A 17,566-nucleotide genomic window follows, 5' to 3' on the forward strand; every position below is an offset into this window, starting at 1 on the left:
AGACTATGTTGAGAAATAAATGTGCGGACATAAAGAATAAAGAGGTAGAATGCTAATGATGTTTGTTTTATTTAAAAAAAAAACTTCAAATATTTTCAGATAAGAAATTCTGAAGCATTACTTTTCAACACGCCATGATGGTGCAGGCAGTACTGTTAAATTGTGATGACTACATTTTTTGGGATGTTGTTCCAGAATCTTAGAGGACCCTCTACAGTGCTAGGAACCATCGCTATTAATAGTTTCATAGCAAAAATTGGCATCGTCCTGTTTAAAATCTATGCATATGGGGCCATTAAACGTCTTTACTAATATTGTTGCAATCACTGTACATGGTAATGCTGTGAGACGTAAGTGAAAGCAGTATGCTGGTGGTGCGCAGATGTCTGCAAAGCGGCAGCTGGAGAACGGGCACGTGTCGTGGCTCGTGGAGAGCAACTCTGACCCTCCGGACTGGCTGCGCCTGAGCCCTGCGTCCATGGTGACGTGGCAGCGCCCCGACGGCGGCCGCACCAGGCTGTACAAGCTACCCACTGACGGCCGGCTCCTTACGCGGCCTGGCGACCTGCAACCTGTGCGCGACTTCCAGGGGGTCACTCTCACCGCAGCTGTCGTGGTGCGTACAATTCCTGAGGCAGAGTTACTCAAGTACGCTGGTGCACAGCTAGTTAATTCGTATTCTGGCAGTCCCAGAAATGTTCATCACCAATATCTAACCAGAAGGATCTAATGTCAACTCGACTATGAGGTCTCTAATGACGGACTTAAGCAGCAAGCAGTCTGTGACCTAAGATTCGAGATAACGAGACGATGTGCCAGTCTCCTGGATTAAATCGCAAAACTATTGACAGAGTGTCGTGGCGTGAGGATGAGCGAGACTGTTGGTGGTGAACTAGCTGCCAGAGCTACTGGTGCAGTTCATGCACATGCATTGTACTGCCAGAGAATTTTACTTTCTCTGTTCTCACTCTCATTTATAACAGTAACAAAAAAGCAACTCTGTCATCTACATGTACCCACCCAGCACCCACACGAAACAGCCACATTGTGGTATGACACTTACAGTTCGCAAAGAAGTGATCCAGTGAGATGTGAATAACCTCACTAATTTTGCAGGTGATCCTGTAAGGTCCAAGCAAACAGTACAATCTGACTTTAATTTACGGTTAACTGCTAATGTTCATACACGACAGATTAAACGCGAATTAACTCAATTCCATTCGTCTTCCGGGTGTTACAAAAGACAGACGTCCGCAATTGCCTGGTCTTATCGTCCTTACGAGTGTCTCTATTCCTCTCGTGAGTTGTGGATAAATCCTACTTCATTAATTCCAGCGACGATCAATAATTACATAACGGACACCAGAGTGGGAAGTGTTTCTGTTCATAAATGGGTTCTCAGTCCGACCAAGCAAAGCGTGTAACTCGAATGAAGCGGTGTGTGGGTGTAGAACCACATATGTGCGGGGTTGGATCGTGGAAGTGTGTGGAAGCCCCGCGAACAGGCTTCTGGTAGCTCAGGCAGATAACATGAAGAAGTTAAAACAGTTTATTAATACTCATTTTTCTACACTTATACCGTCTCAGTGGAGGCATCGACCACACCCACTCGAGCAATAGAGAGGCGGCGTGTGACGGCGGCTAGCTGACGGCTGCCTCGCTGTGATATAAGCGCCCCGCAGTACTGACTCCAGTAGTTCATGCAGCAGCGTGTGGCATCGTTACTGGGACACGCCCACCCGCGGATGGAGGTAGCGGCACTGTAGACTGACGAGTCCCTTGCAGGGGATGCCAGTCTCCGACGGTGGTACTCGGCCCAGAGAGTGACAACTTGTGGCACTAGGCCGCCTACGCAGCAGGCACGGAAGGGTGGGCGGTGGAACCTCCGCGTCTCGAGCTGCTATTCACCAGGGTAGGAGTCTTGGCAGCTGCTGGAAGGGGGCTACGTGGCAGTCTGCCAGCAGATAAGTACCAAGTCCAAGGAGGAGAACTCGACACTAATGCAATGATGTTGTGATGAAAGCCCAAACCTGTATTACTTGCTCTGGTCATCTGGTGTGGCCCTCCCATCTCTGTTGGCACTCCTAGACTGCTCATGCTTGTGCTCATATTAATTTTTAGCTATACTTGTGCACGGTCCACTTGTTGTGCCAACGTACTTTTTTCAGCTGCGCTCGGTGCAATAAATCTGTGGTCTGAGAGTATGGTAACGGGTTGACTCGCCATGCAAGAGTTCCGTTTTCCGATGCAGTTGGAATATTGCAGTGCTTTGTCTGGTGTGTCTAGTGCTCTCTAAACAGCTCTTGATGCTGCAGTCAACGTGCCAGAATCTAAGCACCCGCCGATTGCCACTGCTGAAATGGCTCTGAGCACTATGGGACTTAACTTCTATGGTCATCAGTCCCCTAGAACTTAGAACTACTTAAACCTAACAAACCTAAGGACATCACACACATCCATGCCCGAGGCAGGATTCGAACCTGCGACCGTAGCGGTCGCGCGGTTCCAAACTGAAGGGCCTAGAACCGCTCGGCCACTCCGGCCGGCGCCGCTGCTGAAACCGAACCACTAGTTTCTGTGTTAAAGTCCACAAAATAGCAACGGTTTTACATCATCTCGCCTCTTTGGGAAAACCAGATACCATGTCGCCAGCTTAGGCCAGTCTGCAACAGAGCTAAGCATAGATGGATACACTGTAAAATATTTTACATATTTTCCCTTATGCACTAGTCGGCTTGAACTTCAAGGTTCGAAAGCTGTGAATTTACTCTACCAGTTTAGCTTTTACCTCACCAACGTGGCATGTTGTACATTGGCCAAACAACTAACACAGTGGACATCAGACACAAAGAACGTCAGAATGAAACAGGCAGCTACATCAGTAATTGCCGAGACTGTCTTGAACACAATCATGGCATATACTATGATGATACAAGGGTTCAGGCAGAGACTCCAAGACATTAGACAGTGTTATAGAGTCTATAGAGATAAAGGTGACAAACGTTCGTGAATCGTCACACTGGATACAAACTCAGTAGAGCCTGGAGTCCTAAACTGGAGTTCCTGAAAACGCAATGGAGTCAACGCCAAAACCCCACAAAAAGACGAATCGGAAGTGTTGACATGGAGAACGAACCACAGACAGAGCACCAGATGCACCAAACCGAAGACTGATTGACTGTTCTCAAACTGCTGCACCAATACATGGAATGTATGAGCAGTCTGTTTAAAGCGATCCTTGAGTATGAGGATGCCTGGTAGCTCATGGAGCTCTCATGTATGGAGATGTAGAGCAAGTGAAGTGGTCTGTTCTGCACTTTCAGTAACTTTTAGATGTGGCTGGTGGCAGCGTTGCCCAATGTCACAGCGGCATATCCTACAACTGAAGAGCCAGAGAAACTGTTACACCTGCCTAATATTGTGTAGGGCCCCCGCGAGCACGCAGAAGTGCCGCAACACGACGTGGCATGGACTCGACTAATGTCTGAAGTAGTGCTGAAGGGAATTGACACCATGAATCCTACAGGGCTGTCCATGTCTGTATACCACCTGGAAGGCTGCGCATGGGTAGGAGCAGGAAAAGGTAATACAAATCGGTACTGCAGTATGAATTTAAATCACCTTTAGCAAAAAGAATACATAACTTTGTAATGGGGTGCGAAGTGTCCCGGCCATCTGCTTTTCATCAAATGGGCAGAATCTGCAGCGGCACTCGTAGACCTCAACAGCACCTGGTAGAGGGCGCTGTCATCGGTGTCTATCGTAGTGCCAACTTAACTTGCACTTAGGCCGTGGCATCATGGCTATCGATACCACATCCATAAATCTGTAAGAGTACGAGGGGGTGGAGATCTCTTCTGAACAGCTCGTTGCAAGGCATCCCAATACGCTCAATAATGTTCACGTCTGGGGGTTTAGGTGGCCAGAGGAAGTGTCTAAAATGAGGAGAGTGTTCCTGGAGCCACTCTGTAGCAATTTTGGACGTGTGAGGTGTCGTGTTGTCCTGCTGGAATTGCCCAAGTCCGTCGGAATGCGCAATGGACATGTATGGATGTAGGTGATCAGACAGGATGCTTACGTACGTGTCACCTGTCAGAGTCATATCTAGACGTATCAGGGGTCCCACCTCACTCCAACTGCACACGCCTCACGCCACTATAGAGCCTCCAAAAAAAAAAAAAAAAAAAAAAAATGGCTCTGAGCATTATGCGACTTAACTTCTGAGGTCATCAGTCGCCTAGAACTTAGAACTAATTAAACCTAACTAACCTAAGGACATCACACACATCCATGCCCGAGGCAGGAATCGAACCTGCGACCGTAGCGGTCACTCGGTTGCAGACTGAAGCGCACGGCCACACCGGCCGGCCAGTGGAGCCTCCACCTGCTTGAACAATCCTCTGCTGACATGCAAGGTCCATGGATTTTTGAGGTGGTCCCCATACCTGTACACGTTCATCCACTCAATAAAATTTGAAACGAGACTCGTCTGACCAGGCAACATGTTTCCAATCATCAGCAGTCCATTGTCGGGCCCAGGTGAGGCACGCAGGAGCAAAGAGAGAACGCCTAAGATTGGTTCTAGAGGGAGCGGAATGCAGAGGGAACACTTAGAACCACAACTGACTAACAATGGAACGCAAACTCGCGGATAGGTCCACTGGACCGAAGATGAAACGCCAGCGCTCGACCTGGTGCACTAAACTGAAGAGGGAACGCCTAAGAACGCATCTAGCGCGAGCGGACCGCAGAAGGAACACTTGGAACTGCACCGGACTGTAGACGGAACTCAGCACTCGGCTTAACAAGGAGGGGGAAGGCTGTAGGCATAAATACTGGGTCTGTTCCACTCGACGAGCTGTCTCAGGCAGCACCTAATGAAGATAATGAGTCACGTTGACGAAATACTGTGCATGAACGACGCTGATGTCCGGCAGAATGCCTCACGTTTCAAAATGCCACTTCTAAAATGTCGACTGTTGATGATAGGATTGTGAAGTTGAAACGTGCAGGAACAAACGCATGTAAACATAGACAAGGCGGTCTCATTTACTGACGGAAAGGAACCGTCGAGCATTGTAGAGAGTGCTTGTGAGAAATGAGATGAAATCTGTGGAAGGAATCAGCAGTCCAGCTAGCACAACGTCTATGTTTTGGAAGTTAGAAGGAGTTGCGTAGAATGGACGACCAAATCCTTATAAGACACATATTTTTGTAGTCATTTCTAAGCGGCGCTTTAGGTGGTGTTTATGAGCGACGCCACTGGAGAGTGGATGACTGTAAACGAGTTATTTGGAGTAATGAATCCGAACATCTGCAATGACACTATGCTATTCTGCGGCAGAGTATGCCTGTCCTGTTTGATATAATTCAACTCATGCCAAACAGGTGGATGTAGCTCTCAACGAAACCTGCAGAATTATAACAGGTTGCTTGAAATCCTCTCCAGTCGAATGGCTTTACCACCTCGCAGGAATAGCACCACCACCTGTTCGAAAAGAGATAGCTGCGAACAAGGAAAGAAAGACAGCAGAAAAGGAAATTACCCATTCTCTGTACGGGCATGAACCACATTCGCAACGACTGAAGTCAAGGAAGAATTTCCTTAGGACACAAAGGAACTTAGAACACCTGTGACCGAGCGAGGTGGCGCAGTGGTTAGCACACTGGACTCGCATTCGGGAGACCGACGGTTCAATCCCGTCTCCGGCCATCCTGATTTAGGTTTTCCGTGATTTCCCTAAATCGCTTCAGGCAAATGCCGGGATGGTTCCTTTGAAAGGGCACGGCCGATTTCCTTCCTCATCCTTCCCTTACCCGAGCTTGCGCTCCGTCTCTAATGACATCGTTGTCGACGGGACGTTAAACACTAATCTCCTCCTCCTCCAACACCTGTGAAAAAGCTAGGTTATAATAATGGAGGGCTGCGACCTACCTTCCCCCTGGTGAGAAAGGAGTTGTTGAAGCTTTACCTCCAGGGCATGACGGGGAATGGACAACTTGGAAGTCCCTGAATAGACTGATATCCGGAGTTTCCTACGTGACACTCTGGTCTAATGTTACCTGTTGTTATATGCAGTGAAGATGACTGTGTAATTGTTGAAATCTAGATTTGCTCTGCTGTAATAAAACGACGCACTTTGCGATTGGTTACTTTTCTTTTCTCCATTGTCTATTCTTCTGGCATCTTTAGGTAGGACGATGCCTCGTTTCTCAACAACTGTTAGTACAGATTTCGTTTTAAATTGACTCAAAAGCTTAATAGATAGTATGAAACTCACATAAATCTCTTATTCATCCTTATTGGTCCATTCTGTAATTTCGGTCACATTTCGCCAATGGCCCAGACAATACGATTTTTCATACATATTGGTCCGTTCTATAATTTTGTTCACATTTTGCAAATGGTCCGTTGGACTACATCCATTTCTAAAGCCAGCTTATTCTTTTGCTTGATTAAAATCTTTATTCGTTCGCTGATTTTTGTAAGTAATTTTACACGTTCTTTTTGTGTTTCTTTCATCTACGTCTACATCTACATTGATACTCCGCAAGCCACCCAACGGTGTGTGGCGGAGGGCACTTTACGTGCCACTGTCATTACCTCCCTTTCCTGTTCCAGTCGCGTATGGTTCGCGGGAAGAACGACTGTCTGAAAGCCTCCGTGCGCGCTCTAATCTCTCTAATTTTACATTCGTGATCTCCTCGGGAGGTATAAGTAGGGGGAAGCAATATATTCGATACCTCATCCAGAAACGCACCCTCTCGAAACCTGGACAGCAAGCTACACCGCGATGCAGAGCGCCTCTCTTGCAGAGTCTGCCACTTGAGTTTATTAAACATCTCCGTAACGCTATCACGGTTACCATATAACCCTGTGACGAAACGCGCCGCTCTTCTTTGGATCTTTTCTATCTCCTCCGTCAACCCGACCTGGTACGGATCCCGCACTGATGAGCAATACTCAAGTATAGGTCGAACGAGTGTTTTGTAAGCCACCTCCTTTGTTGATGGACTACATTTTCTAAGCACTCTCCCAATGAATCTCAACCTGGTACCCGCCTTACCAACAATTAATTTTATATGATCATTCCACTTCAAATCGTTCCGTACGCATACTCCCAGATATTTTACAGAAGTAACTGCTACCAGTGTTTGTTCCGCTATCATATAATCATACAATAAAGGATCCTTCTTTCTATGTATTCGCAATACATTACATTTGTCTATGTTAAGGGTCAGTTGCCACTCCCTGCACCAAGTGCCTATCCGCTGCAGATCTTCCTGTATTTCGCTACAATTTTCTAATGCAGCAACTTCTCTGTATACTACAGCATCATCCGCGAAAAGCCGCATGGAACTTCCGACACTATCTACTAAGTCATTTATATATATTGTGAAAAGCAATGGTCCCATAACACTCCCCTGTGGCACGCCAGAGGTTACTTTAACGTCTGTAGACGTCTCTCCATTGATAACAACATGCTGTGTTCTGTTTACTAAAAACTCTTCAATCCAGCCACACAGCTGGTCTGATATTCCGTAGGCTCTTACTTTGTTTATCAGGCGACAGTGCGGAACTGTATCGAACGCCTTCCGGAAGTCAAGAAAAATAGCATCTACCTGGGAGCCTGTATCTAATATTTTCTGGGTCTCATGAACAAATAAGGCGAGTTGGGTCTCACACGATCGCTGTTTCCGGAATCCATGTTGATTCCTACATAGTAGATTCTGGGTTTCCAGAAATGACATGATACGCGAGCAAAAAACATGTTCTAAAATTCTACAAGAGATCGACGTAAGAGATATAGGCCTATAGTTTTGCGCATCTGCTCGACGACCCTTCTTGAAGACTGGGACTATCTGTGCTCTTTTCCAATCATTTGGAACCCTCCGTTCCTCTAGAGACTTGCGGTACACGGCATTTAGAAGGGGGGCAAGTTCTTTCGCGTACTCTGTGTAGAATCGAATTGGTATCCCGTCAGGTCCAGTGGACTTTCCTCTATTGAGTGATTCCAGTTGCTTTTCTATTCCTTGGACACTTATTTCGATGTCAGCCATTTTTTCGTTTGAGCGAGGATTTAGAGAAGGAACTGCAGTGCGGTCTTCCTCTGTGAAACAGCTTTGGAAAAAGGTGTTTAGTATTTCAGCTTTACGCGTGTCATCCTCTGTTTCAGTGCCATCATCATCCCGTAGTGTCTGGATATGCTGTTTCGAGCCACTTACTGATTTAACGTAAGACCAGAACTTCCTAGGATTTTCTGTCAAGTCGGTACATAGAATTTTACTTTCCAATTCAATGAACGCTTCACGCATAGCCCTCCTTACGCTAACTTTGACATCGTTTAGCTTCTGTTTGTCTGAGAGGTTTTGGCTGCGTTTAAACTTGGAGTGGAGCTCTCTTTGCTTTCGCAGTAGTTTCCTAACTTTGCTGTTGTACCACGGTGGGTTTTTCCCGTCCCTCACAGTTTTACTCGGCACGTACCTGTCTAAAACGCATTTTACGATTGCCTTGAACTTTTTCCATAAACACTCAACATTGTCAGTGTCGGAACAGAAATTTTCGTTTTGATCTGTTAGGTAGTCTGAAATCTGCCTTCTACTACTCTTGCTAAACAGATAAACCTTCCTCCCTTTTTTAATATTCCTATTAACTTCCATATTCAGGGATGCTGCAACGGCCTTATGATCACTGATTCCCTGTTCTGTACATACAGAGTCGAAAAGTTCGGGTCTGTTTGTTATCAGTAGGTCCAAGATGTTATCTCCACGAGTCGGTTCTCTGTTTAATTGCTCGAGGTAATTTTCGGATAGTGCACTCAGTATAATGTCACTCGATGCTCTGTCCCTACCACCCGTCCTAAACATCTGAGTGTCCCAGTCTATATCTGGTAAATTGAAATCTCCACCTAAGACTATAACATGCTGAGAAAATTTATGTGAAATGTATTCCAAATTTTCTCTCAGTTGTTCTGCCACTAATGCTGCTGAGTCGGGAGGTCGGTAAAAGGAGCCAATTATTAGCCTAGTTCGGTTGTTTAGTGTAACCTCCACCCATAATAATTCACAGGAACTATCCCCTTCTACTTCACTACAGGATAAACTACTACTAACAGCGACGAACACTCCACCACCGGTTGCATGCAATCTATCCTTTCTAAACACCGTCTGTACCTTTGTAAAAATTTCGGCAGAATTTATCTCTGGCTTAAGCCAGCTTTCTGTACCTATAACGATTTCAGCTTCGGTGCTTTCTATCAGCGCTTGAAGTTCCGGTACTTTACCAACGCAGCTTCGACAGTTGACAATTACAATACCGATTGATGCTTGGTCCCCGCATGTCCTGACTTTGCCCCACACCCGTTGAGGCTGTTGCCCTTTCTGTACTTGCCCAAGGCCATCTAACCTAAAAAACCGCCCAGCCCACGCCACACAACCCCTGCTACCCGTGTAGCCGCTTGTTGCGTGTAGTGGACTCCTGACCTATCCAGCGGAACCCGAAACCCCACCACCCTATGGCGCAAGTCGAGGAATCTGCAGCCCACACGGTCGCAGAACCGTCTCAGCCTCTGATTCAGACCCTCCACTCGGCTCTGTACCAAAGGTCCGCAGTCAGTCCTGTCGACGATGCTGCAGATGGTGAGCTCTGCTTTCATCCCGCTAGCGAGACTGGCAGTCTTCACCAAATCAGATAGCCGCCGGAAGCCAGAGAGGATTTCCTCCGATCCATAGCGACACACATCATTGGTGCCGACATGAGCGACCACCTGCAGATGGGTGCACCCTGTACCCTTCATGGCATCCGGAAGGACCCTTTCCACATCTGGAATGACTCCCCCCGGTATGCACACGGAGTGCACATTGGTTTTCTTCCCCTATCTTGCTGCCATTTCCCTAAGGGGCCCCATTACGCGCCTGACGTTGGAGCTCCCAACTACCAGTAAGCCCACCCCCTGCGACTGCCCGGATCTTGCAGACTGAGGGGCAACCTCTGGAACAGGACAAGCAGCCATGTCAGGCCGAAGATCAGTATCAGCCTGAGACAGAGCCTGAAACCGGTTCGTCAGACAAACTGGAGAGGCTTTCCGTTCAGCCCTCCGGAATGTCTTTCGCCCCCTGCCACACCTTGAAACGACCTCCCACTCTACCACAGGTGAGGGATCAGCCTCAATGCGGGCAGTATCCCGGGCAACCACAGTCTTAGTCCGATCAGGGGATGCGTGGGACGAGCTGGCCGTCCCCGACAAACCCCCATCCGGACCCCCACAGTGATGCCCATTGGCAACAGCCTCAAGCTGTGTGACCGAAGCCAACACTGCCTGAAGCTGGGAGCGAAGGGATGCCAACTCAGCCTGCATCCGAACACAGCAGTTGCAGTCCCTATCCATGCTAAAAACTGTTTTGCAAAGAACGTCTGAACTAATCTACAGAGAGCGCAAACAAATCGACAAAATTTAAACGGTTATTAAAATACAAGATTGCCTAGTAAAAATATGGTTTTAGTCATTCCTATAAACACAGGTGTTTCCCAGTGATTTTCCTTTATTCATCCTTCGAATGGATGTCTACACCTCATCTTTTATGTGTCTACCGTTTCATTATCTTCGTCTTTAATTATCAATGTTTCTACGTCATCTATTGGACCATACGAAACATTTAAATAAATCTTAGAATGTTTACCAGTTTTTTTTCTCTTTCTTTGTTACTGCGCAGTCTACCATCTCAACTAATGAAACGCGATATCTACTCAACATAATATATTGTTTTGTTTCCGGAGGAAGGTGGAGATTAGTGTTTAACGTCCAGTCAACAACGAGGTCATTAGAGACGGAGCAGAGGCTCAGATTAGGGAAGGATGAGCAAGGAAATCGGCCGTGGCCTTTCAAAGAATCCATCGCGGCTTAGCTGAAGTGCTTTAGGGAAATCACGGAAAATCTAAATCAGGATGGCTGGAAGCGGGTTTGAACCGTCATCCTCTGAAATGCGAGTCCAGTGTGCTAAACCACTGCACCACCTCGCTCGGTGTTTTGTTTTCTTCACACCAAGTATTCATTCTAGCCACCCATATACTCTCACAGACATTTCCGAATAATTTTGTTTAATTCAGCATATTCCGTTATGTTCGTATTGTCTTTTGCTAAAGCTCTCAGCTTCACTTTAAATGTTGCTTTCTTCCATTTTAAATTTTCTCTCCATTTGTCTTTCGCAACATCTTTTACTATATATGTGACCATCTATATTAAATAACTGACCCTGCCTTCTACATCTTCATCTTTTTCATTCCTTAAGATGTTTGTCGCTTAATTTAATCTTAAATACTTCTCTAGTCTTAAAGAAATAATTGTAATCTATTTTTAGGATTTCCGGCCTTCTGTGTTCGTGTCTTTATTTTCTATAGACTATGACAAAAAAAACAGCGTCTCTTATGTAGATATATATCGGTTAGAGTGTTAAACACTTATATAATAATTTTATTAAAGACTATTCAAAATGAGGTAATTTGGAAGAAGACTTGCAAATGATATACATCGAAGATGCGACTGTCACGGAACCAGATACCGACTATGTTTACAGCGATAAAGACGACAACGGCAAAATATGAACGAAATGGATTTTTTTATAGAGTTACCAAAAAATATGACAATGTATAAATATCAGGCGATGATTAGATGTAATTTAATTTCACTTACCTTATTCGTCACTGACACTTTCGTCTTGGACAATTCTGCCAGTAAGAATCCTTTATTCCATAATCAGGATATACTCTAGCTATGTCTCGTAAAAAATTGGTACAGTGTCTCTAGGAAGTTTTATACCACGCAATCTCAGATTGTGGAAGTAGGTGTATTGAAAGATGTACAGTTAGTCACGTTCTCCTGGTCGGCCTTCTCTTCTGGTAGACGACTTGAGAGATTTCCAAAGACGCTCGATGCTCTGTGCCAACGGAGCACCAGAGGAAACGATTGACAGTGAATGATTCACAAATTCGTGGTCAAAACCTTCGTTCTTGAGTGTCTTATAAGTTTTCCATCCGTCTGTAATTACTCCCATTCCAGGCATGGTCAAGTTCTTTATAAGAGGTACTAAAGTTCGTTTTGACCTGGGATAAACTTACACAATGAAAATAATATTTCTTCGATATCCTCTCAGTACCTCCAAATAATCAAATCTGCTCACATTCGGTCTTCAAAGGTCGTCCTTTTTCATACTTCCTGGTAGTTATGTGTGACTCATCGATTCACAGTTTTGTTGTTACCGTCTATCGAAGCATTATCATTGGTCACAATTCGCGTAGAACACTTCGCAGCAGGATCCGTAGTAATCACACACAGTTTTGCAAAGCAGTTGTCGAACTCCGTATTTCTCCTTATACTATTTCTTTTCCGGCATTTTGTGCAATATAACTGGAATGGTAATTCCGAATCAAAACCTTTTCTACCGAGCTTCTTACTCATCTGTCCACTGCAATCCACGCAAGTTTTCGGGTCTTGTATTGGCAGCAAATGGTACTCCCAACAGAAATCTAAGCAACTTTGAATGGTACCTAATACGGGAATTAAGTCACGCCTTGTAAGACTAGAGCTATTCGAAGCACTGCTTCCTTCACTCACGTCTATTACAACATCAGTATACGCTGAGTTGTCAAGAAAACTCTATCGGGAACAGTTGCAAAACTCTACCAGTGTCAGAATACAGGAATCTTTGCCATTCATGACTTGGCGATTCTCACAATTGATATCTAGTTCTGTGAGAATTGGACCCTCGATATAATCGCTTGCAAGCTTTCTTCCAGATTGCCCAAAATGGACATGATGTAATTATAAAATTTCAGCAAATGTACTAAATACGTGTGTATGCATTTCAGTTCACTAAAATGCCTATGGATCGCCCAGTGGAACGACTTATGAGTTTGGAGGACAAACATTTGGACACAATGTCTAAGTTAAATTATGCAGTGAATTTGTACCTGAAGGATATTCTGAATTACAGGTACGTACAACCATCCATAAGGAGAATAATCTCAACAGAAAGAACTCTGTCTAAAACGTTTTCGTCTCTGGGTCAACGTAAGTAAAGATTATCTTTATGTTGCTCTTTAATTTCTACAGCCTTCTATTCCTTCTTGTTTGTATCAGGAACAACTGTATGGTATATTTTAAAGAAAATTGCATGTTCTCCTTAACAGTACTTGTATTTGCACATTAAATGTGCGCACTCTTTTATGCTGTATGACTTTACAGAGATGATAAAACAATAATTAAACGTTCCAAATTTTAACAGAGGAATGTCAGTTGTGTTGTCGATTTTCGGAGAATTACAAGCTACAGTAGTTTGAAGACCTCAAAGGTCTCAGTAGCTTGAAACTACCACTTATTACCACGAAATATTGTCGTTCTCATATATCCACTATCATGGAGCAGTTATATTTATTGGATGTTTCATTTTGACGGGGAGATGTTGACATATGATGTAAGAGGACCTCTACTGCGCCTGCATCTTGCGATCGTAAGTACCCGCACGTTCGCCAACGGCAACCCGCAGATGGTCTACATCTACTGCAAGAACATGAACACTCTAGTACTCCAAAATCCGCCAAATGATGTCAGGAGTATTCCAGGAAGTGATGGTACATGTATCGCCCCCATGGTTACGTGATTTGAATACTGCCAAGCTCATCTGGAATGTAATCGTATGATAGGTTCGCATTGGATCCAACTCCAACAAGACTATACGTGTTGTCGTATATCCACACTGCAGGCTGCTACGACATTTGAATTACAGTGCTACATGTATGTCATAAATAGGCAATTACTGCTTCTTTAGTTCATGTAAACACAACAGACCCTCAAGTGGCAACGGTCTTAACATCCCTGAAGGTAGACAAAATCTTAGTTAGCATGAATGCGACTAATCAGTTGCTTATATTTGTCACTTTGGAGAGCTTTAAACGTTTACCTCCTGTTGATTTAATACCTGTACTGTATCTGTTATCAGATATTACGATACTGAAGTAAATTAGCACCTGTTATCAGATATTACGATACTGAACTAAATTAGTCACAATTTTTTTGTATCTTTGCAGATTACGGGTGGTACCAGTCAAAACATGGGGCTACTTGCACAACGGAACGTACGGTGGTATGATTGAATTAATGCAACGGGATCTCTCACAAGTGTCTGGGTCATCGCTCATCATGAAAAAGAACCGCTGGGATGTCGTCGACTACACAGGACCTGCCTGGCGCTTCAAGTGTGTATTAGCAGTTTCTAGAAATTTTTAGTCTGATTTCACAAATATTATTTATTACATAAAACTTATGTTAAGTTGGAAGTGCATACTGTACATGATATCGTGAGACGTTGAAAATGAACACGCGTATTTAAAGAAAAATTGTTACTTAACAACATAACGGTGTAATCCGTACACATTATATATATACTGAAGCGCCAAAGAAACTGGCAAGCGGCTTCAAATACAGATGTATGTAAACAGACAGAATACGGCGCTGCGGTCAGCAGCGCCTATACAAGACAAGTGTCTGGCGCAGTCGTTTTCCTTAAAAACTGTCACAACCTCGCCACCCCTCCATCCTGTAACACCTGCAATGGACCATATCCCACCTACTCCTACAAATGTAAAGTTAACCCCCTCCTGCCACCCCCTAGCTTACTGTCCCCATCCATCCCATCGACTCACCCCCCATCCAGTTGTGGGGAAGGCAGATAGTCGTCTTCGGTTCATTGGTAGAAGTTTGGGAAGATGTGGTTCATCTGTAAATGAGACCGCTTATAAAACACTAATACGACCTATTCTTGAGTACTGCTCGAGCGTTTGGGATCCCTATCAGGTCGGATTGAGGGAGGACATAGAAGCAATTGAGAGGCGGGCTGCTAGATTTGTTACTGGTAGGTTTGATCATCACGCGAGTGTTACGGAAATGCTTCAGGAACTCGGGTGGGAGTCTCTAGAGGAAAGGAGGCGTTCTTTTCGTGAATCGCTACTGAGGGAATTTAGAGAACCAGTATTTCAGGCTGACTGCAGTACAATTTTACTGTCATCAACTTACATTTCGCGGAAATACCACAAAGGTAAGATAAGAGAGATTAGGGCTCGTACAGAAGCATATAGGCAGTCATTTTTCCCTCGTTCTGTTTGGGAGTGGAACAGGGAGAGAAGATGCTAGTTGTGGTACGAGGTACCCTCCACCACGCACCGTATGGTGGATTGCGGAGTATGTATGTAGATGTAGACGTAGATCCACCCGACAATTCCCTCTGTCCACCCCCTACGGCTGAAGACATCATCCGTTTCTTAACCATAGTCCTACAAAACATCCACCCTTTCCAACCCCCCCCCCCCCACACCCTCCAACAGATTTCCCTTGCCATCTGCTCTGTCTTTTAACTCAACACCTCCACCACCTACTCCCACTACCAAGCCCACTTCACCTTCACCTGCCTAGACACCTTGTTTTAAGCCTCTCCTCTCCCTCCCCCCCCCCCCTCTTCCAGTCACGGTTCGGCACTAGTGTAGCATCCTCTTCCAGAACATCCACTCCTTCTGCACCAACAAATACCTCCTCATGAACCCCATCTCCCAACACCAGGTTGACACCTTCCTCCTGAATGAAACCAATCTCCAGCCCCTCACTACTGTCCATACCTCTCCCTATATCCTCAACTGAACAGATGATCCTGGTCCCTGAGTGCAAGGTGGAGTCGCCATCAGCCACCTCAAGCACACAACCCCTTCTCAATGACCCCACCAAACACCTCATCCTCAGCTTCTTTTTGTCCTCCCTCACCATCGCCTGTGCTACCATCTACATCCGCTCCACTGCTCCTATTCCCTATGACTTCATCTCCCATGTTGAGCACAACTTCTCCACCTATGTGATTGCCTCCGACATCAACATCCACAGCCGTTTGTTTCCGCTCTTTGTTGGTGGCATCAGTTCCTCCCCATGGTTGATGGTGCTCTTCTTCCTTTTCCTCAGTACACCCATTGCAATGCTGTCATTGCCACTCTCGATGCTGTCATTGCCTCTGCCAACCTCCTTGGGCATATTGTCGTAGACATCCTTGACCCTACAGGTAGCGACCACTTTCCCATTATTCTCGCAATAATATCTGCTCACCGCTTGCCTCTGGCCCCAGCCCTGCACCCTCTCCCAAGGTAGTCCATGACTACCAACACACCAACTGGGATGCGTACCAGAATCCATCGCCATCCAGGTCGAAAGCCACCCTCTTACCTATCACCATCCGGACGCCATCACCCACATCTTGTCCTTCCTCCAGAAGACGATTGCTGAAGGCGTGGAGGCCCATGTCCCTACTAAAACCATCCACCCCCACCGTCCCACTCTCTCTCCATGGGCTGTCCTTCTCCTCCACTAATCCCTCTGCCTCTATTGCTCCTTCCTGGACAAACATGACAAGGATAAACTCCACCGCCACTGACAACTACAGCAACACGTTCAGAACATCATTACAGCAAAGAAACGTCGAGCAGCACTCAAAGGCTTCATCAGGGCAATTTCCAGCACATGCCCCTCCCAGATGATGAACTTCGCTGTGATGTCTACCCTTATTACAAACTCTAGCCTGGCCTTGTTTCTCCCTCCCCAGGGCTCCCCCTTTCCCATCCCCTACTTCCCCTGAGCAGTTTTCCCCCTTTCACTTCCCCCCCTCCCCTGAATTTCTGCACTCCCTCCTCGGCTGTCTTCCTCTCCCATCCGTCCCACCCAATCCCCCATCCCCCTTCTCTGCCCCCTTCTAACACCACCCCTTCCCAACCTGTTCCCTTCTCCCTTGTATCCCCATCCTCAGCAGATCCTCCCAGTTTTTTATCCATCATTGGGTGTGCTGTGTCAGTGTTGTGTTCAGTGCAGTTCTACATTGTCGTCCAGTGATGTGGTTTTTAATTGTGTGCTCGACTTTTATATAGTTTTGCTGTCTGTGGTCGTTCTGTGCTACACCACCTATCATGTTGCTGTTTTAATCGTCCTGTGAGTTTCTGTGCTCTGCACCTACTTGGACTTGTGTCTTTTACTTCTTACAGTGTGTGGTTTTTTGTGTAAAATGCTTTTTGTTTTTTATCTCTATTTCACAATCACACCTTCTCTTATATTCTTTCTTCCATTATGTTCCCCCTCCTTCATACCTATGTTCACCCACGTTTCTCCTTTTTATTGTTTTTAAATGTTCTCATGTACATCTGTAACGTTCCTTGGCTGAAGAGTAGCGCCTATGCTGCTGCTAGCCCGCCTCACATGGGAAATTGGAAAAACAATAAAGGAAAAAAAAGAAGAAAATGACGCGGTTGGTAGATCGGTTACTGCTGCTACAGTGGCAGGCTATCAAGATTTAAGTGAGTTTGAACATGGTGTTATAGTCGGCATAGGAGCGATGGGACACAGCATCTGTGAGGTAGGAATGAAGTGGAGATTTTCCCGTACGAGCATTTCGCCAGTGTACTGTGAATATCAGGAACCCAGTAAAACATCAAATCTCTGACATCACTGCAGCCGGAAAAAGATCCTGCAAGAACGGGATCAACAAT

At 45.6% G+C, this 17,566-nt stretch overlaps 1 protein-coding gene across 1 annotated transcript in view; it reads left to right on the forward strand.

The window, feature by feature from the left end:
* The first annotated feature begins 382 nt into the window (after positions 1-382).
* Positions 383-17,566, forward strand: part of LOC126470806 (glutamate receptor ionotropic, delta-2-like) — a 183,810-nt gene continuing 166,626 nt past the window's right edge. The window contains exons 1-3 of the mRNA XM_050098818.1: positions 383-616; positions 12,866-12,990; positions 14,084-14,251. Of these exons, the coding sequence (XP_049954775.1) occupies positions 383-616; positions 12,866-12,990; positions 14,084-14,251 (527 nt within the window). The remainder of the gene's footprint in view (positions 617-12,865; positions 12,991-14,083; positions 14,252-17,566) is intronic.

The sequence above is a fragment of the Schistocerca serialis genome, chromosome 3 (genome assembly GCF_023864345.2).
Source record: "Schistocerca serialis cubense isolate TAMUIC-IGC-003099 chromosome 3, iqSchSeri2.2, whole genome shotgun sequence".
Lineage (NCBI taxonomy): Eukaryota > Metazoa > Arthropoda > Insecta > Orthoptera > Acrididae > Schistocerca > Schistocerca serialis.